Raw genomic sequence first — 22207 nt, forward strand, 5'->3', positions numbered from 1 at the left:
ACTTTCAATTTATAGTTTTGGTTAGTTTGAGACAAACATTCGCCATTGTCATCTACAATATCATTGATGAACCTTATGCCTTTCATGTCCCAAGATCTGTAAAAAATACTCGTTCTGTCAACTTTGATAAAAGGATTGAACCAAATAAATTCTTTTCTCACATGAAATGCATCTACCGGCTTGAAAATCCCCTTGAAACGTTTCCAAGCAGATAGCACTTTTTTATAAAAAAAAAAACCAGGTGCTTTTAAATTTAAAAACTCAAATTGACATCTGCTCATAAGTGAAGCCTGTAAATCAAAAAGAGGGAAGACTGCTCTGGAAACATGTTACCATTTGGAGTCCTGTACTGACAGAAATCAATTTTACCGATCAAGGAAAGGTTTCTGATCTTCCACATTTTATTTATTGATTCCATTTTTTCTATGCATGTATCTAAATTAGAACTAACCATTTCTTCAAAGGCATTAGATTGTGAACCTAAGGTTTTAAAACTATCTGTCCATTTAATGGGAAGGGAACCTTCTTTGTTAAGATTATTTCTTCCTATCCATGTTGCTTTGGTTTTAGAAAAATAAACTTTTAACCTTGAACACTTCTCAAAATCGTTAAAGGAATCTAATAAAATTTGCGCAGAAAATACATCTTTCAGAAAACAAGTGGTATCATCAGCCAACTGTGAAATTTTTATTTCAGTGTCACCAATTTTTATACCAGATATCTGTTTGTTCTTACGAATACTTATTGCCAGCAGTTCCACGGCCAAACTAAATAAAAATGGAGACAAAGTACACCCTTGTCGAACACCTCTTTCAATTTTGAATGGAATAGAACTAAATCCGTTATTAACGACAAGACTAGATATGTTTGAGTATGAAATTAAGACCCATTTCCGAAACTTGTTACCAAAATTAAAACAATCCAATGCTTTTTAAACAAATTTCCATTCTAGTGTATCAAACGCCTTTTCAAAAGCGACTAGTAATATAAGACCTGGATAATTCTTTAATATAGTAAACAATATGATATCAGCAATGAGTTGTAGATTTTCACCAATATATGTACCAGCCACATATCCCGTCTAATCCAGATCTATAAGTTTTTTGAAGAAATAATTTCATTCTTTCCGCAATACAATCCATGGATGGTGTAAACTTCCCACTAACACCATACACCATTACACCATTCAGCATACACCATTACACCATACACCCTGTGCCATTACACCATACACGTTACACCTTTGGTTCTTATCAATATTTTGCATAGTTTTAAATGTCGTACATCATTCGTTCACACCATTCCCGATCGCACGTTACACCATTACACCATTCCCCTTACACCATACACCATAGCACCATACACCTTCTACCATTGCACCATATGCCATACACCATTACACCATACACGTTTTTTGGGGACGTTTACACCATCCAAGGGCTGTAACCTCGTCTAATAATTTGTAATCAAAATTTAAGAGAGAAAGAGGACATCAGTTCGACAAGAGTGTTCTGTCTTTATCTTTCTTTTGGATAAGAGACAGAATACCCCGTCTTTGGTCTATTAAGAGGGTTCCGGTTTCGAAGGAATATTCATTGCTTTCTAAAACATATTTGTTTATGTCAATCCAGAAAAATGTGTAAAACTCAGCAGTTAGCTCGTCTATACCAGGGCTTTTGTTATTTTTAAATATTTTCAAGACTTTAACGCACTCAGATCCTGGAATATCTGCATCACATATATCTTTTTCCACATCTGTAAGCTTAGGAATAAGATCCAAATTAAAAAAAATTTGAATCACCCGAATATTTATCAGGGTTTTCTTCTGATAAGTATAGTTTTAGATAGAAATTTCTCTCTTCGTTTAGAATTTTTTCTTGTGACATAATTTCAATGTCGTTTACAACTAAATTGTTGGTACATTTATTTTTATAAATGCGTTTTTCTAATGACAAGAAATATTTTGAATTTGATCGTATAATAGCCCCCCCCCCCCAAACCCCCCCACCCATCCCCCCCCCCCCCCCCCACCTTGATTGATTGTTTACTATTTGCTCTAAATCCTCCTGACCAATATCGAATTCAATCAAAAATGTATTTATATCTTTATCTAAATATGTACGAGAGAGAGTTTTCTGAATTTCGTCTTTTCGTGTTTTTTAAATTGGACTCTCTTTCTCGTAATTTCATGTTTTTATACTTAGAATATCTGACGGTTGCGCCTCTTATTACACTTTTTATGGTATAAAATTGAGAATGGAAATAAGTAATATGTCAAAGAGGCAACAACCCGACCAAAGAGCAGACAACAGCCGAAGGCCACCAATGGGTCTTTAACGTAGCGAGAAAATCCCGCACCCGGAGGTGGTCCTCAGCTGGCCCCTAAATAAAATTGTGTACTAGTTCAGTGAAAATGGACGTCACGCTAAACTCCAAAACAAATAAATGAACTAAAATTAAAAAACATACAATACTAATGGTGTCCCATTTCAAAATTTTATTTTCTAAATTTTGATATTTATTATCACATTCTGATAAAGTATTTTTAACTATTTTCACATAATCTTTATCTGTCAGTAAACCCGAGTTACTCGTATATTTGACAGGTGTATTATATTTTGAACCACCCATTTTGTCTAAAGATGGATTTAGTATCAAACTAAAATCTCCGCCCAAAACAAGATTTTAATCTAACTTTTCGTTTTAATAAAATCTTTGATTAATTGTTGATAAATTAGTTATATTTTCTAAATTCAGTTACTGTGAGTACTCTTTGATCAGAACTTTTTGTCTTTAGACACTTTAAAATTTCTTGGTGCTTTGTATCAATCTGATGCCAATGAGATAATTACCAATTAGTGCCTTTGTCAACGGATTTGTATACATGTAGTTTGTTTTTATGCTGTGCTGATACGCCCCTATGCCAAGATATTGGGAGGGTTGAGCGTTAGCTAACATGTTTAATCCCGCCATATTATGAATATGCCTTTCCAATTTCAGGAGCCTGTTATTCAGTGATTGTTGTTGGTTGCTGTCTGTCTCCTTGTTTTTCGTCTATTATTTTGTTCCTAACTCCGTTCCTTCCCTTTTACATTTTGTCTTGTCATATGTGGCTTACTTTATGGTTTTTCACATATTTGAACAACGTACAGTTGCCTATATTAGCTTACATCTACGTCTTATTTTCAAAAAAGGATAGTGTTTGATAGAGAAGAGGCTATATTGATACATATCGATAAAGGTTAAGCGTTAGCCGTCATGAGAATACATATTTAATCAAAATATCACAAAAAGTAATTAGACTCCATCGATTAATTTAAATTAAACCATTGTCGTGACGTCAGCCTATTCATTTACCGTGGATTCTTTTTCTAGAATCAACGCTTCCTTAATCTGTCGCTGAAATGGACTCACCAAATTATATTCAATTGTTTCCTTTGTGTGCCTAATTTCATTAAGTTTGAATGGGCTAATTTACTGATTTTTATTCACTAATGGAATTAATTTAAAAACTTACCTTTAATTTTTGTAGTTTCTATATGCCTACACTGGGAATCGAACGCGTCCTTAAAATCTGTTATGTATGACTGTCATCAACATATCGACGAAACCTCTCGGCTACCGATGGGTTACAATTTAAATCTCTATTATATATATATAAATGAACATATAATATACATCTGTACAAAGGACTCACAGGGCTTGTACCTTTATATATACATAATAGGAAATCGTATTGTATAAGTTGGTAGCCGCGAGGTTAGCATGGTTAAGATCAATGAGTTAAAGATAGGGACTTGTCGGCTTAGGTTCGAATCCCTGTATTCTCTTTGTTGTCCCTATTCTTTAGTTTTCCTGTTGTTTTTTTCTTTTCTTGTTTTGTATGTTATTGTGGATATTTTTGTAACAATAGCGAGTTTTACCGTTTATTTGTGGACTTTTATTGGCTGTTTCACATATTTGAAAAGAAAATGATTACATTCTATTTGTCCATTTTTGTTTTATAAATATAGTATGATTTCATCTGCTTTACTACATAATTTTACAAATATTTGTTAGCAAATTCCTATGCGAGAAAATCGTGATGTGCCTAAAATTAGGGCTTCTTGCTAGAAATTTCGGTAACATACTTATTATGTATACTTTATATATGCTCTTTGGTCGGGTTGTTGTCTCTTTAATTGACACATTCCCAATTTCCATCCTCAGTTTTATAAGATATGTCTTAATTTATAAAAACAGATAATATTCAGATGCCTGATTATATAAAGATCTTTAAATGTAGAAACGTTGTGTTATATTTGTATTTTTTTAACCAATTAATTGTGATCTAAGATTTATCATTCAATGCATCGTTGGACATGGTAACATGGTTATTTAAACTCACTTACAATACCTTCTAATTAAGAAAAGGCTTTAATTTTGAAAAGAAATTAACACAATAGTTTAAGTTATAGATACAATGGATAAGCGTAGATTCATGAAAAACAAACCATTCGCCCTCCGGGCTCATGGTTTCTTTTTCAAGAATCCACGCTTATCCATTGTATCTATATAACATAATATTCTGGTGTCTGAAAATCGAAAACCGCGAGCAACCTCATCAAAAGAAAATATACTCAATATTTTAACGTTGAAATATCCCTGTTTCTACATGCTTTGTCATCATTTTTACCTATTGTTTCGTTATTTCACGGCATCGTACCGCGATGTTTCGTTATTGTAAATTACTTTGTCGTTAACTCAACCTCTTGATTATTATAAATGTTTTAACGATATCATTTATCGGGTCATTAGACAACATAACATGTAATCTTTGAAACCATATAATTCATAAATTAACTATACTTAATGTGATTAACTTTTGAACGGAATTCGATAAATTGTGGTTTAAAAGATAGTGCTTTAAACACACATTAGTTTGACATACAAAATATAACCTACTAAAAGAACAAACAAAGAATGATGAGAATAAAAAACCTTCAATTGTATCATAATTTTGATTTAAAAGTGAACGGAACGTAGAATCGAAGCTGTTTCAATAGTTTCATGAGTATGTAATCAAGAACGAAGGTTCAATGGTTTCCTGTATTGACCTCAATTATTTCTAGTACATCATTTTAGCAATGTAAGTGTCACTTTAATTTAAGATATATATGACTCATTCAGTTTTCGATATGTTTAAGCTTAATCATTGTTTTTTTTCACAATAACTATAATAATTACCTGATATGCAAGCTGTCATAAAACAAGCAATATTGCCAGCTATCATCGCCCTCAATACAACCTGTGTCAAATCACCTTTTCTAGAAGGGGCAATTGCTCCTAATCCTCCCAGTGTCAATCCAATTGAAGAGAGGTTGGCAAATCCACACAATGCATACGTAGATATAACAACGGATTTATCCTTAAAAGAAAAAAATGTGCAATTTATACCTAGACCGAGATTTTATAAGACGTATAAGACGTAGTAGAGTTGTAAATGATTATCAATTATCATTTAAGAATCAGTTTCCTTTTACATATTCTCTAGTTTAACCAACTGTCGCTATCGCTGTGTTCCTTATTACAAAATAAGAAAATAACCAAATGTAAAACCACATGTGTCCATCCAAACAAATAACAACATCATGGTTTCCTTAAAAAAGCTAGTTAAAATTAGAAAAATATTTAATATCAACTTTTAGAAATGTCTTTTAATAATATGATGATTTTAAAACAATCAATGGAACAGGAGAAAAAAAAACAGAATAGTATGAAATATTTTACTTACTTGAAGAATTCCATTTTCTAAAGTGATGTTTAAGTTATCATATACTATGTCATTCCCATTGGAATGCCATGTGCTGTTCAGTGTTGAATTAAACACATTTTCGTACCATGTTAAATTCTTTCGGTTATCTATGTAAACTGATAACGATTGGTATGCTATAAACTCGTTCACAAAAATTTTGATCCCAATAAGTTCTGCAACTCTTCTACAATCGATGGGATCAACACCTAATACGAATGCCAATGGATAAAAGACGTAGGAACAGATGAACTGAAACAAAAACCTAAAGATGATTGAATGCTAAAACTCTAAACTTTACATCTTTTGTTTTTAACTAATTTGTATGCCGTTCAAGATAATGAACTGTAACTTTAACTTTTCTATAAACGATGTTCTGTGTTGTTTTTTTTTTCTTCAAATTGCCATAGCTAGTGACGCCATTGTACACCAATCTGCTCATACTGATGAAGGATATATGTATTCCGATGTATTTATTGAAGTTTGTTTATTTCATATTTGTTCTTATTGTTTTGTATACTTTTTTAGACCCATGTATATATAAAAAAGAAAAGATGAAAATGCCCTTAAATAGTATTCAAATAAACAAATAGATCATAAAAAGTCACTTTCACAATATTTCTCCAAGTGATTTCACTCGTAGGAGATATGCATAGCTGATTGTAAAAAAGATTGACGTTGTCATCGGCAATGTAATGTAATAGTAGTTTGAATAGGCTAGCAACAGGGGAGGCCATCCCGCTAAAAGGGACATAATTAGAATGTCGGTTATTACAAACATATATGTAACACTCTCAAACGTAACCTTCCCTCCTAACGTGTCCGATAGCCCCAAACATGTCTATTTCACCTTAACATGTCCTTAAAATTCCATAATCGCCCAAACGTGTCCGATATCACATCCCCCAAAAGTGTTCGATAATTGTTATTTGCCAAAACGTGTCTACTTTAAAACGCCAGAACGTCTCAAAACGTTTAGCGATAATATGTCTTCAGTGACGTCAATAACGTTAACGGCATTTCAATGATGGGGGACACGATTGAAGACTACGGGTTTGGGTTGCAAGATTCTAAAAAAAAGACCAAAGGACATCTGCAGGAAAGATGTATTGGTGCGTATAGACAAATGTCAAAGACATGGTACATTATCTAAAGTGAAATATAAAATCACTGGCTTCTTCTTTCAAATAAACAGACACCAGATAAGAAGAAGAATGGCAAAATTTATTTTTACTTGCAGTGGTTTAAATATTTTTTATCAATATGATTATTATTGTTTTAAATTTTACATGAAGGTACTTCATACTTCAGAAATTTAAAAGTTTTCCCATATTTAACATGCCTCCAAGTTGATTTGCAACACATAAACAAACTCTTGACTGTTGATTGCTTAATATCCAGTGACAGATATGTCATGCATATTTAGAGCGAACATAAAAATTGCAATGTATTAGTCTAGTACAGTAAAATTCATCGTTTACTAAGTGAATTCGTTTGTACTAAAATACTCCGATGTCTCACTATCTTAATATAATATGAGGGCATTGCTTCCTACAGAAGTGGTATCTAGGCATTTACAGAGTTACTGTCGCATTTTTACAGCAACAAAACAAAACTAAGGTTCCTGTAATAATAGCGATTGGATTTGTATTAAAACAATATATGTGATTACGAAGCACTATTTCACAGGTTTTGGTGTTATTAAAATATGCACGCGTTCATAAACGATAAGTTTTGGGCTCATACGGACACGTTTGTGCGGTTTTCTCTTTTCGTTTTTTTTTTTTTTTCGCTCTTTAGTAACTAGACATGTTTTGCAGTTCAGTGACGTCATATGTACTCGTTTTGGGGGATCTAATTTCTTCTTAATTTTAAAGAATTTAGCTTTGGATGGAATTCTTTGTGCGTTCATTTTGGTTCCGTTGTACCATCTACAATTGATAAAGCGGGAAAACATTAACATATTGAGCTCGCATTCCGGAGCACAGTTCAAAATGTTCACTAAATGAAATTTTGAGTGTTGATGCGTCACTAACATGTTAATTATAAAAAGTTATTATTTTGCGTAATTGTAGTCCTGCGTAATTCTAGCCTCTATAAATTGACAATATGCTGCGTTTTAGAAGATATGCCAATGACATAAGGTTCCTAGATACAAAAATAACTATAGCTACGGACAACTTATTCTTTGTTTATCTAATCACAGTTCATGAATATTTCTCATCTTTTGACGACTTTCAGATTGTATCTACACGTTGCTGAATATATATCACACACATGTTGCTTAACAAATCTCCATTTTGAACATATATAGATATAAGAAGATGTGGTATGAGTGCCAATGAGACAACTCTCCATCCAAGTCAAAATTTATAAAAGTAAACCATTATAGGTCACAGTACGGTCTTCAACACGGAGCCTTGGCTCACACCGAACAGTAAGCTATAAAGGGCCCCAAAAATTACTAGTGTAAAACCATTCAAACGGGGAAACCAACGGTCTAATCTATATAAAAAACGAGAAACGAGAAACACTTATGAACCACATCAACAAACGACAACTACTGAACATCAGATTCCTGACTTAGGACAGGTGCAAACAAATGCAGCGGGTTTAAACGTTTTAATGGTACCAAACCTTCACCCTTTTTCTGAAACAAAAGTGTAACATCACAACATAGAAAGACACACTAAAAAATATCAACTGAAATAGCTTAACTCAATCAAAGGACATATTAACACCATTGAACATACACTGAACAAATAAATTTGACCCATGATACAATGTAAATACAAAATAAATAAACTAAGGGAAGAATATGTTTGCTTGCTACGGTAGTTGACCTTTTTAATGTTAACTGGTCATCATGTTCATCAAAATACAAATATACGTTTAAAAAAACAGTTTACAAGATATCATAACAATTTGGAACTTGTTTAGCTTAAAATAACGATTTTATTTAATAGCGAATTGAGTTATGTGCCCTTGAGTATGAAGGCGTAGGAAGTTCTCGAGGAGAACAAAATTTCGAAATATGTATATTTATGTTCAATATTAATGCTTTTGCTTGTCTAGAGCTATAACATTCTATTTGTGTGATACATTTGAGTGGTTTGGATAATATTTTTGGAAATATAAGTGACTGTCTGTGACTTTTTGTATTCGTCAATAATAACTTTCTGTGTGAACAAAACCAAAATGGCGTCGGACAATAAACAAGAGTCGATTCAGAAGTTTCTCACTCAAACACCAGGTAATAACAAATCCAACAAGCGATCAGAACCTTTCAGTCCTGATAACATTTCGCCATCCTTGTTGCAAGCACAGAAGTAAGCCAAAACTGTGAATTCTTCTGGCTTTACAAAAACTTTGAATGATCAACCTAATGAATCAACTGCCATTGTTCCTGGGTTACAAACTACTTCTCTAAATGGAACATCAGATCTTGTTTTCAGAGGCACAAAATGATACTGTTATCCAACTTTCAGATGTAGTATGTGCAACACTTAAAAACTCTAATTTCATTGACCAGATTATTCCCTTGATAAGCCAGAGAGTCATAGAATCAATAACACCCATTTTATTCAAAATTGTTGATGATAAAATTAAACCACATTTAGAAAACTTAAACACAAACAATCATTGATATGTTCATAATTATAAATTAACTGTTAACAAAACTTTGAATTTTTGAAATACTAAGGCTTTTCTACCTCAGGAATAGATTACCTTAGCTGTATTTGGCAAAACTTTTAGGAATTTTTGGTCCTCAATGCTCTTCAACTTCGTACTTTATTTTGCCTTTTTAACATTTTTTGAATCTAGCGTCGTTGATGAGTCTTTTGTAGACGAAACGCAAATATACAATTTCAATCCTGGTATCTATGATGAATTCATTTACAACCACTGGGTCACCCCTGCTGGTGGAGTTTTATTTCCCCGAGGGTATCACCAGCCCAGTATTCAGCACTTCTGTGTTGACTTGAGTTATCATTAATATGTTCATAATTATAAATTAACTGTTTGAATTTTTGAAATACTAAGGCTTTTCTACCTCAGGAATAGATTACCTTAGCTGTATTTGGCAAACTTTTAGGAATTTTTGGTCCTCAATGCTCTTCAACTTCGTACTTTATTTGGCCTTTTTAACATTTTTTTATACGAGCGTCACTGATGAGTCTTTTGTAGACAAAATGCGCGTCTGGCGTAAATATTAAATTTCAATTCTGGTATCTATGATGAGTTTATTTACAACCACTGGGTCGATGCCACTGCTGGTGGAGTTTTAATTCCCCAAGGGTATCACCTGCCCAGTATTCAGCACTTCTGTGTTGACTTGAGTTATCATTTATATGTTCATAATTATAAATTAACTGTTAACAAAACTTTGCAAAAGTTATGTTAGCATGTTTGTAATATATTGAACAGTGCGTTGTCCAGGCTCAAATCTGCATATTCCTTTTCTTCCTTTATGTTGCTTTTGGTTGGCCTATTGTTATTAGCTGGTGATATAAATACTAATCCGGGTCCCGGGGGCGCATCTGATCCGCATGATACTAGTTTGTCTATTTGTCATGTGAATATAAGGAGTATTAGAAATAAGATTGATTATATTGTCAACATTGTTCAGGTCTTTGATGTCATATTTTTCACCGAAAGTCACATTGATGGACAAATATTAGATTCTGACATACGTATAGAAGGTTTTGAGTCTACTGTCAGAAAGGATAGGAATGCACGTGGTGATGGGATATTGATGTTTTACAAGACCTAGAACATGAAAATGTGGAAATTATGTGGTTTGAAATGAAAACCAAACTACAGTCTATATTAATCAATATAAATTACAGGTCGGAGAGACAGTCTCATAGCAATTATTGACAATTTTTTGAACAGATGTTGAAAAAGGCCCAAGACGAGAACAACAATACTATTTGCTTGGGGAGATCTAAAAAAAAAATTTCCTACAAACACTGCCACAAAATTTGAAAGATATTTTTGCTATCAGTGGACTAGTAAATGTGGTCACCAAACCCACTCACTTTGACAGTCATACGGGTAACATGTCACATTTGGATCCGATGTTATTTACGGATTATATTCCTGTTATAGATTGCGATACAATACCTATTGATAGACACGTGAGTGATTACAACGGAACGTTTATAAGCTTAGACTGTGGCTTTAATCAAGAGAGATCATTCCAACGTTCTGTGTGGAATTTTAAAAGGGGGGATTACATACTTATGCAACAAAAAAAAAACCAAACAAACTGGTATAGACTTATAATTGAGACTGAAGATGTAAATACAGCGTGTTCTAATTTTACAAGTACATTTTTAGATATTGCAAAAAAATGTATTCCTAGTATCGAGGTAACAATTCGTAGTGACGACAAAGTCTGGTATGATTCCACTTTACGTCGTGAATCGCGAAAACGGGACAGATTACGAAAGGTGTTCTTACGGACCAAAACGGAAACTGCGGAAATCAGATTTAAGAATCAACGGAATAGAGTAAATAATATAAAGAAACAAGCAAAAAAACAATTTTACGAGAACATTAACGAAAATCTTGATGAGTTAAAAACCACTAACAGTAAAATGTATTGGAAAACGATACATATGCTTTTAAAGGACGATCGTTCTTCGAATGAGTTACCACCCCTTAGAGACCCTTTCGATGGTTTTAACCTTTCAATATGACGTCATTGATAAAGCAGATAATTTAAACAAATATCTCTGTTCGATTTCAACTGTTTATGATGAAAATATTGATTTACCAGATTTTCCAGACATATGTTATATTGTTTTATCAGAGATAGTTGTAACAGAACAAGATGTTTTGGATATAATATCTACTCTAAACGCAAAAAAGCTGTTGGTCCAGATATCATCAGTAATAAAATGTTGATTTCAGTGAAGAACGTGATATCAAAGCCTTTATGTATGTTGTTTAACAAGTCTATACAAGAGAGAGTTTTTCCAACAAACTGGAAATTGGCACATGTCATTCTTCTGTTCAAAAGTGGGGATAAATCTTTACCATCAAATTATAAACCAGTTTCATTGCTCTCTTGTGTGAGTAAGATACTGGAGAAAATTATATTCAAACACATTTTTAATCATTTACAAGAAAATGTGTTGTTATATAAGTTTCAATCTGGATTTATACCAAGATTTTCTACAACCCATCAGCTGATAGAATTGTATAATATAAGTTTACTTGCTTTGGAATCTAAATTAGTAACCAGTATGACTTTTTCTGATATCAGCAAAGCGTTTGATACCGTATGGATAAGGGCTCTTTTGCTTAAGCTTGAAAAGTATGGTATCAAGGGTGATCTCTTAAGTTGGCTTTGAAGTTACCTTGCTTATCGTACTCAGAGAGTTATGGTTAAAGATGCGTTATCTAATGCTGGTAAATTGTAAGCAGGTGTGCCTCAAGGATTAGTTTTGGGGCCTATATTATTTCTTATTTTTATAAACGATATCACAGATGATATTATAGGTTTCGGACGATTATTTGCTGATGACACATCGATAGGTCATGTAGCGTCAAACGAAATTTCTTTGCAGAACAATATTAACTCTGATTTGACTCATTTGAAGGAATGGTCTGACAGATTGATGATAAAATTTAACCCAAACAAGACTGACATTATGGTCTTTAATGGCAGGGCACTGGTTGTAATTTGTCGTTTGAATTTGACCAAACAACACTTCATCCAGTAAATCTTCATAGGCATTTGGGAGTTGTGTTTAGTAGCAACTGTGGGTGGACTTATCACATTGATAAATTAATAGAATCAGTTTCAAAACAACTGAATGTACTTAGGAAACTAAAATATAAAATAAAGAGGAATTATCTAGAAAAAAATTACCTTACGTTTATAAGGCCTGTACTAGAATATGCCTCTGAAGTTTGGGATAATTGTGGGCAAATGAACTCTGATAGATTGGAAAGGGTCCAACTTGAAGCTGCCCGAATAATCACAAGACTTCCGTCATTTGCCAGTATTAATTCGATTTATATTGAGACTGGGTGGGAAAAATTAAAAACAAGAAGGGAAGTGAAAAAATTAACATTATTTTATAAAATTGTAAATAATCAGACACCAGACTATTTAACGGAGCTAGTGCCACCAACAGTCGCTGAAACTAGTTCATATAATTTGCGTAATAGACAAAATATTACACAACCAGCTAGTAGGTTAACCATATATCAACAATCTTTTTTCCAGCTACAGTTAAATTATGGAATTCTTTGGATTTGAGCTTGCGCCAACTTCCAACTCTCAAACTTCAAACTCAAATTGCAACAAAAGTACTTTCAGTTAAAGAAGAAGCCGAATTATTTTTACTGTGGAGATCGGTATATGAACGTTCTTCACACAAAATTAAGAAATAAGTGTAGTTCCTTAAATGGTGATTTATTTCATTGTAATTTGGTTCCTGATCCATCATGTTTATGTGGTCATAGAAATGAAAGTGTAGGCCACTATTTGTTTGATTGTTACAGATATACTTTACATAGAAATACTTTATTTGGAGAGCTAACAGTGTTAGACTTAAGCGATTTACAACTAAATACTGATATTTTATTATATGGTAACGAACTCCTTACCACCGAAATAAATACTGCAATTTTTTTGAATGTTCATAGATATATAAAAGAGACTGGACGTTTTCCTTCGCATAACAAATCATTGTAATTGTAATGATAATAAGTACACATACTTATAGCATGGTCATATCTGTCACCTTTGTTTAGCGAAATAAACTTTGCGAGTCGATAAAATAATTGTAAACTTTGTAGCCTAAGTACTTTTATAATAGCTATTAAACACATAGACTGTACTTACAGTCTAGAACTATGTGTATAAATCCTTTTTTCAAAACTTGTAGTACATTAACCTTCTATGCCATGCACAACGATACACTAATTTATGCGTTATGTATGGTATATTTATATACGTGTTAGATGTACTAAGTAGAACACCAAATGATCAAAAGGTGCGTTCTATTAGTTGTGTAAAATCATCGACTCGCAGTGTTTTATATACCAGAAATAATTTCCACTTCATTTTCAACGTCTTCATACGTTATAAAAAAGTATATGTATATATATATTGTATATTTCTTTTAATGTTCATTTATTTGTAAATTGTGTATGTACTGGAGAAGACATTATTAAGTTGTTAAACTTGTGTCACATCCATTTGTTTAGTTTCTGAACCATAAAATATGTTTAAACTAGATATTACCTGAAAGGTCAATGTATCATCTATATATGGAGGTTCTAAACCATTTCTCTCCCCGAACCATTTCAGTGTTAAATTTACCAATTCCAAAATAGATAGAAATGCAATCAAATTCACCATAATGCTAGCAATTATATAGATAGTATCTAATGCTCCGTTTGCAGCTGCTTCGATTATATTTCTCTCGCACCTACAATGTTGTTATTATTGTACTAAATTGAAATCTCAAATGCTACATTATTTTAACTGATATACAAATCATGTACACCGAATTCAAATCGGTTTTTCAGATAAGAGAAGTTTTATGAAAAAGGTTAAAGTGTTAATGGGTCAGGATCTTTTTAGAAAAAAAACACTGTATTTGAGATATGTCCTTGTCTGTCTGGAATTTAGTAGTGAAAGTGATTTTCGTGATAGTTTGCCATAATGTTAAAAAATTGGGTTAGGGTTACAAAAAACAGGTACTTCCGATCTGAACAGCAGGGTGAATGTGCCCTCCTATTATAATTTCATATACTTTTTTATTATTCAAAAGAAACTTTTAATAAGGGTTCTACAGTGACCCCAGGTCCTCACGCTGTCATTTGATACCGAAACTACCCCAATATTGCACCTATTGACAAAGATACAGCTATGGGTAGGAACTGTTTAGTTTAAAATAATGTATTACTTTCTTGTTTGTTCTTTCCGACCGGGCCAGAACTAGTGGTTCTATACACCAAACTAAAGTGTTCAGTATTTGTATAAACAGATAATGTCAAGTCGTATAAACGGAAATGATGTTTGTCTCCCAATTTGCATATTTCACTAGAATTCTAGACAAATGTGTTCTGCTATTTTTATATCCAAGATGTCACACGACCCTCGATCTTCATTATGTTTTTGATTTAGACTCAATAATATTTCAATTAAAGTAGAATTTAACAATTTAAATGTTTGACCTTGGAAGTGAAGCATATTAAACAGGTAATATTGGCCCAAACTCATTGTCAAGAACCTCGTTAGTTTTGTTTTTTAGTTAAATGTATTCTATAGTTAAATGTATATGTCTTCTATGACGGTTAGGAGACAGTAAACGAACATTTGAAGCAACTGTAAAAAAAAAATAAGAGTTTATGGGCATTAATGTGAATGCATAAGTAGTTAGGAACAAAAAGTATTAAATGTTAAAGGAAGGACTTATTAATGGATCTGTGTTAAGGTTATGGTATATGGTTAAAGTTGACACTTTCCTTGTCATTAAACATATTTTCCATTTGGACTTGTAGAATAATAAATTGTACTTTACATTTAATGGTATTGTGAAAGTTTAACGTTTAACCGATGAAATATTTTTTCTATTTATTTATTGGATATCAAAAAATCTTTAATGTTTCAAGCCAAACACGGAGGATCAGAAAGTGTTATTGTTATCATACACGTGATAAGAGGCAAAATGCTTTATTTCTCTTTCCTAGACTTAAGTCAAACATTAATGTACACTTTCAGTCTTAATGATTACGCGAAATTCATTGAAGACGAAATGACTTTTGACAAAAATATTTATCGTTCCTAGACAATGAAGACACGAACTTGTGCAAGGACAAAGTAAAAATCCTGCAGCTGGGAATCTCTTTGGTACGTTCAATATAAAAATAAGAATATGTGGTATGATTTCCAATGAGACAACTCTCCACCCGACACCAAATGACAAAGAGGTTAACAACTTTAGTTCACAGTGCGGCTTCAATAATGAGTAAAACCCATACCGCAAAGTCATTCATAAAAGGCCCCAAATTGACAAATATAAAATATATCAACCGAGAAAACTAACGACCTGCTTTCTGTCCGAACCAATGAACGAAAACAATTATGATATACAGCAACAAACGACAACCACTGAATTACAGGCTCCTGACTTAGGACAGGGAAATACATAATGTGGCGGGTTTAAACTAGTTAATTGGCGCCCAACCATCCTCCTGACATGGTACAGTGTGGCAACATTACAACATAAGAACAAACTATAAAAAGCAGTTTAAAGGATTTAACTCATCAGATTTATACAAAGCAAAAACTCATCTTACAAGTGAGAGGTTTAGCTAGCTTTAAAACCAAGTTCAATCTACCTTTTTCTACATAAGAAAATGCCTGTACCAAGTCAGGAATATGACAGATGTTATCCATTCGTTTGATGTGTTTGAGCTTTTGATTTTGCCATTTGCTTAGGGACTTTCCTTTTTGAATTTTCCTCGGAGTTCGGTATTTTTGTGATTTTACTCATCTAACAAAAACACAGACCAGATGTGGCAGGGTATTTATACATCCCCACCACAAAAAAAGTACAGATCTGATATTACTTGCAGTTAATTGTTACAGCTAGTTCAAAAACAATAACAACAATTAAAAAAAAATCAATTGATCAAAGGCTAAAATATCAATCAGTACACAATCATCATTTAACGGATTCAGTGTAAAGATTTCATCAACAGTCAGAGATATACATGACCTTGTGCTATGTCAAGATACAGGTGTCGATAGATTGTTGTCATGAATGTGCATATGTATATACAAATAATATTTAGTTTGATCTTGATTTACTGATAACACCATCCATATTTAAACCAATAAAAAAAATAATCACATATCTGATTACAGTGTTAAATTGATAACCTTTTAGAATAAGTTCATTTAAAGGATCGATTTGTTTACCCGCATCATATCTAAATTTCGGAGTTCGGTAAACAATATATCCGTACAAATTATGATGTACTACCCCGTTTAACAAACCAAACCAAATATTTGTGTCTAAGGAAGAATTAATTGAAGGTTTTAAGTAATTTTTGTTAACGAAATCCATGACTTAATAATTTACCAGTAATGCATAGATTACGTTTATTGAAATCCAGTACGTTACAACAGACACGTCCATAGGGACGAGTTGTGATATATATATATATATATATATATGTCTAGAGATTTGCACAACGATACTAATAAGATGGTATTATACGAAGATGTTGTTATTAAATCGTGTTGACAAATATTTCGAAACGGTATTTGGAAGGCTATATAATTTACCTCAATTTAGGATAGACTCTTGAATTTTGAAAGAGCCGAGATAGGATGAACGGATGATATAAACCCGAAGGCAAATATAATACAAGCCCAACCAAAATAATATAAACAAGTCTAAATTGAAAACAACGTTCAAACCTATGATTGCGTTGGATAAAAACCGCAATTTTTTATACGTGTGCATGCAATACTAATTTCTTGGTAGAGGGGTCTAAATACAGCACACACAACATTTTCCAAAAGACCAAAAAAGTGAAAAAGTATATTTTGACAAAACGCATTTGACTAGCTGGTCGAACAACTGATGTTCTTAAACCTGCTGGCTGCCATTGGCGATTGCCAAATAAACGGATCACAAGATGTGACAAAATGGATCTTATTATTAATTTATTACCAAACAGAAAACAAAAAACTTGCAGAAAAGATGGTATACCGCAAACATGAGGTGCAAAATTTTGTATACCATATCCGGATTTCGACAATTAATGTCTCTTCAATGATGTTAGGAATCGAAACGGTATTTGGAAGGCCATATAATTTACCTCAATTTAGGATAGACTCTTGAATTTTGAAAGAGCAGAAATAGGATGCACGGATGATATAAACCCGAAGGCAAATATAATACAAGCCCAAACGAAAAAATATAAGCAAGTCTAAATTGAAAACAACGTTCATACCTATGATTGCGTTGGATAAAAACCGCAATTTTATTTTGCAATCGCCGATGGCAGTCAGCAGGATTTAAGGACATCAATTGTTCGACCTGTTAGTCAAATGCATTTGTTAAAATATACTTTTTCACTTTTTTGGTCTTTTGGAAAATGTTGTTTGTGCTGTATTTAGACCCCTCTACCAAGAAATTTGTTTTGCATGCACACGTATAAAAATTGCGGTTTTTATCCAACGCAATCATAGGTTTGAACGCTGTTTTTAATTTAGACTTGTATATATATATATATATATATATATATGCCTTCGGGTTTATATGATCCGTTCATCCTATTTTGACTCCTCAAAATTCAAGAGTCTATCCCAAATTGAGGTAAATTATGTGGCCTTCCAATAACCGTTTTGATTCCTAACATCACTGAAGAGACATTAATTGTCGAAATCCGGATATGGTGTACAAAAAATATTTGCACCTTTGTTTGCGGTATACCATCTTCGCCGCATGTTTATTGTTTTCTGTTTGGTATTAAATTTAAAGTTAAGATCCATTTATTACACCTTGTGATCCGTTTATTTGGCAATCGCCAATGGCAGTCAGCAGGATTTAAGAACATTTGTTGTTCGACCTGTTAGTCAAATGCGTTTTGTTAAAATATACTTTTTCACTTTTTTGGTATTTTGGAAAATGTTGTTTGTGCTGTATTTAGACCCCTCTAACAAGAAATTTGTTTTGCATGCACACGTATAAAAATTGCGGTTTTATCCAACGCAATCATAGGTTTGAACGTTGTTTTCAATTTAGACTTATATATATATATATATACAACTCGTATATTTATATATATATAAACACTGCAAGATGTTGCCAATGGAATATCACCGTCCAAAAAAGGAAAATTAACAATTCGAGACGAACAAACTGTCACTTTAGTTGTAAATTTTTGTGTAGAGTTTTCCGTGAAATACTGGAATATCTAAATCTAGGAAAAGATAGGAGAAAATAACAGTACACAAAACACAACATAGAAAACTAAAGACTGAGCAACACGAATCCCATCAAAACTGGGGGTGATCTCAGGTGCTCCGGAAGGGTAAGAAGATCCTTTTCTACATTTGGCACCCCTCGGGTTGCTCATGTAAGTACAAATCCGGTGATAAGTATAATTCGGTAGGTCACATTCGGGGAAAAGGGGATTGGATTGTAGTAACGACCATTGCAACATATCCGTCGTCATCAGTGAAACAGATATTCCATAGTGGTCAAACAATACGGAGTGACAGGGTAAGCGATTCCTGCTATGCATGCGTCTACCGTCATTCGAATCGACATTTAGTCAAAATTGCATAAAAGAAAATAGAAATCATTTGGTATATTCACTATTCTAGTATCTAAAGATCTTTGACGGCTATATTGGCTTTTGTGGGTTGAAATTAAAACACTTCGTAAGAGTCAACCACTTGTTTTCATGACTGCACCCCTGTTAAAGAAGTCCGTATAATGCTTATATAAAAACGCATAAATAATCCATGTGCTTCTCGACAAAGTAAGTGAATCAAAGGTTTATATTTGTGGAGAAAATATAATAAGGAATCTAATACATGTAATGTATGATTTATCCAATTGAAAATGACCTGTTTAATATATCATTTCACGACGAAATCATGCAGCTCTACGCTAGGGTTTTCTTTATAGTGTGCGCATGGACATCACACGGTTCAAGTCCTACCCTACAAAAGGCCGTCATACGTCAGACCAACCTCGGACAAGTTATAGTTTGTTGTCTTTAGAATCTGTTATGTATTTTTGTCCAAGGATTGTTTATTTGTATTTGCCAACCTTAAATATAAATTTTGTTATCTATATGATTTGAAGATATTCCATTACATCTCCGATTGAAGGAAGTAGAAATGAATAAATCATCGACGAACATCTGAGCTCGTTTCCCGTCATAGTAAGTTTAGTTATGTTTGTAATTGCATTTGAATACACATATAAGTTAAGCTTTATATACAGGTGACGTGTATTCTCCGCACAATACGGATGCATAGTGTAAAAAACATCCTAAAAAATCCTGGCTGAGATATTAGTTTGAGTTCTCATTGCTAATCAACATCGTCTTTTTATTTGGCCATTTTAACATTTTTGATTCGAGCGTTACTGATGAGTCTTTTCTAGATGAAACGCTCGTCTGGTGTACCAACCAGTAAACCTGGTATCTATTATAAGTGTATCTACTTTTATTGAATTGTTTGTCTTGAAAACATGTTTTTCTGATCGAATTCATATTTTCCCCGAACTATTGCAATTGTTCTCATATTCAGTCACTTTATTTTAGATTTGCAGAGGTCAAAATTTAATATTGATGTCAAATATTTTCTTTTCGTTTGCATTGTTTTTCGTGACAGTACGGAAAGAGGCAATTACTCATTGAAATATTACAATTTTGTGTCTTTTTTAATGAACGACAGAGATTGTCTTTTATGTCAAAAATCAATAAATAAGTATATCCAATCCGTTTTCTCATGCTATGAAAACGTTTCTGTTCTAAATAGTCAAATTTGAAATATTTAAAATATTCAGGCAAACCTAGTATTTAAAATTTGAATATAAACTGTCTGATAAGAAAAAAAACGTTTCAATGCAATGACAATGTCTTTATATATCAAAACTAGTATCCACAATACTAGGGAGTTCAAGAAAATTTCAGGTTTTTGACCTTGACTGAAGATATTTTATCAAATAATCTATATTGATATAATTCTGCTGAATGATTTATTCTTTTTACGAAAACAAATGTTGGTTTTAATCTTTGATATTGTTTTTCAATTATCATTATATTATATGTTTAAGTGACATATTTTCTATTAGAAAAGGAGTAGAAAATTGCTACTTTCTTTTTCAACTTATATTTCTCTGAAACGTAACGCAATTATTTTAGGCTTTGCATACTTTATGCGTATCTGCTGATGGATACTCGTATGTACTATATATACTGACATAGTTATAGCACTACCGATGATTAAAAACGATTCTGGTGAATTCTTCGTCCCTATAGGTATAGCGTACATGTTAAGTATATATTGTTTTGGTAACAATTTTAGTTAAGAAATCAGGTTGTTATAGTGAATGCTGTCTTATAAGTTAATCCGACTTTAATGCATTTTGGGTTGTTTCAAGGTCTTTTGCTTTCCAGTATATTCCAAAATGTTTTGTCTCGAGCTTACAAGGTTCAGCTTATCATAGATATATCTCCGAGTGAATTGCAATTAGATTAACATGTTTATATTCATAACAATACAAAGCATTTTATATTTCTCATTTCTCTGAAACTTTCTTTTCATATGTCCCCCTAAAATTGTCATGAATCATATGTATTAATGTACAAAAACAGTTCCTTTTTAAGGTTTACAGTTCAGTACGTTCGACCATTTTTTTTTTTTTTTTTTTTTTTTTTGGAGATTAAAAAACAGATTTCCACCAATACGTGATATCTATTTCTGTTTTCTGGCATTATGTAGATAAATCATATATTATTCTAATAACCTTTTTTCCATGTTAAAAACGTCTTTTCGTCTGGTCCTACTTTTTTCTGTTTCCGGCCAAAAGAGTTTTGATACGGCTAAAGCAGCTGGTGCTGACATCACTGAAGCCGCTAATAAATGATTTGCAGGTACCTACAGCAACAAGAATCAAGTGCTTTATATAAAGATATATATATTTAAAAGCAAATCAATAATACATTTGTACTATAAAACAAATTTAAAACGAATACTACAAAATTCGACAAATATTTCGGATAACAAAAATGCTTTACCAATTTGATCCGCCTGATGAAAAATTGTGTCATTAGCTTTGCAAATTTTCAAATCAATATATAAATTTGGATCATTAAAATGCTAACTTCAAGTCCAGAGTATACCAGTTTCCAGGTTTGGAGAATCAAACGTATCTGATATCAATAGATATAAGAAGATGTGGTATGAGTGCCAATGAGACAACTCTCCATCCAAGTCAAAATTTATAAAAGTAAACCATTATAGGTCACAGAACGGTCTTCAACACGGAGCCTTGGCTCACACCGAACAGTAAGCTATAAAGGGCCCCAAAAATTACTAGTGTAAAACCATTCAAACGGGAAAACCAACGGTCTAATCTATATAAAAAACGAGAAACGAGAAGCACTTATGAACCACATCAACAAACGACAACTACTGAACATCAGATTCCTGACTTAGGACAGGTGCAAACAAATGCAGCGGGTTTAAACGTTTTAATGGTACCAAACCTTCACCCTTTTTCTGAAACAAAAGTGTAACATCACAACATAGAAAGACACACTATAAAATATCAACTGAAATAGCTTACCTCAATCAAAGGACATATTAACACCAGTGAACATACACTGAACAAAAACATGTTTTGTTCA

The 22207-nt window shown here is 32.7% G+C and overlaps 1 protein-coding gene across 1 annotated transcript in view; it reads right to left on the reverse strand.

The window, feature by feature from the left end:
- Positions 1–5191: 5191 nt before the first annotated feature.
- The window catches only part of LOC127717245 (solute carrier family 28 member 3-like), a 64671-nt gene continuing 47655 nt past the window's right edge, over positions 5192–22207 (reverse strand). The window contains exons 7-10 of the mRNA XM_052222990.1: positions 21325–21455; positions 14058–14244; positions 5774–6043; positions 5192–5407 (exon numbers count right to left, since the gene is read on the reverse strand). Coding sequence (XP_052078950.1) covers positions 5192–5407; positions 5774–6043; positions 14058–14244; positions 21325–21455 — 804 coding nt within the window. The remainder of the gene's footprint in view (positions 5408–5773; positions 6044–14057; positions 14245–21324; positions 21456–22207) is intronic.

The sequence above is a fragment of the Mytilus californianus genome, unplaced genomic scaffold (genome assembly GCF_021869535.1).
Source record: "Mytilus californianus isolate M0D057914Y unplaced genomic scaffold, xbMytCali1.0.p SCAF_92, whole genome shotgun sequence".
Classification (NCBI taxonomy): Eukaryota; Metazoa; Mollusca; class Bivalvia; order Mytilida; family Mytilidae; genus Mytilus; species Mytilus californianus.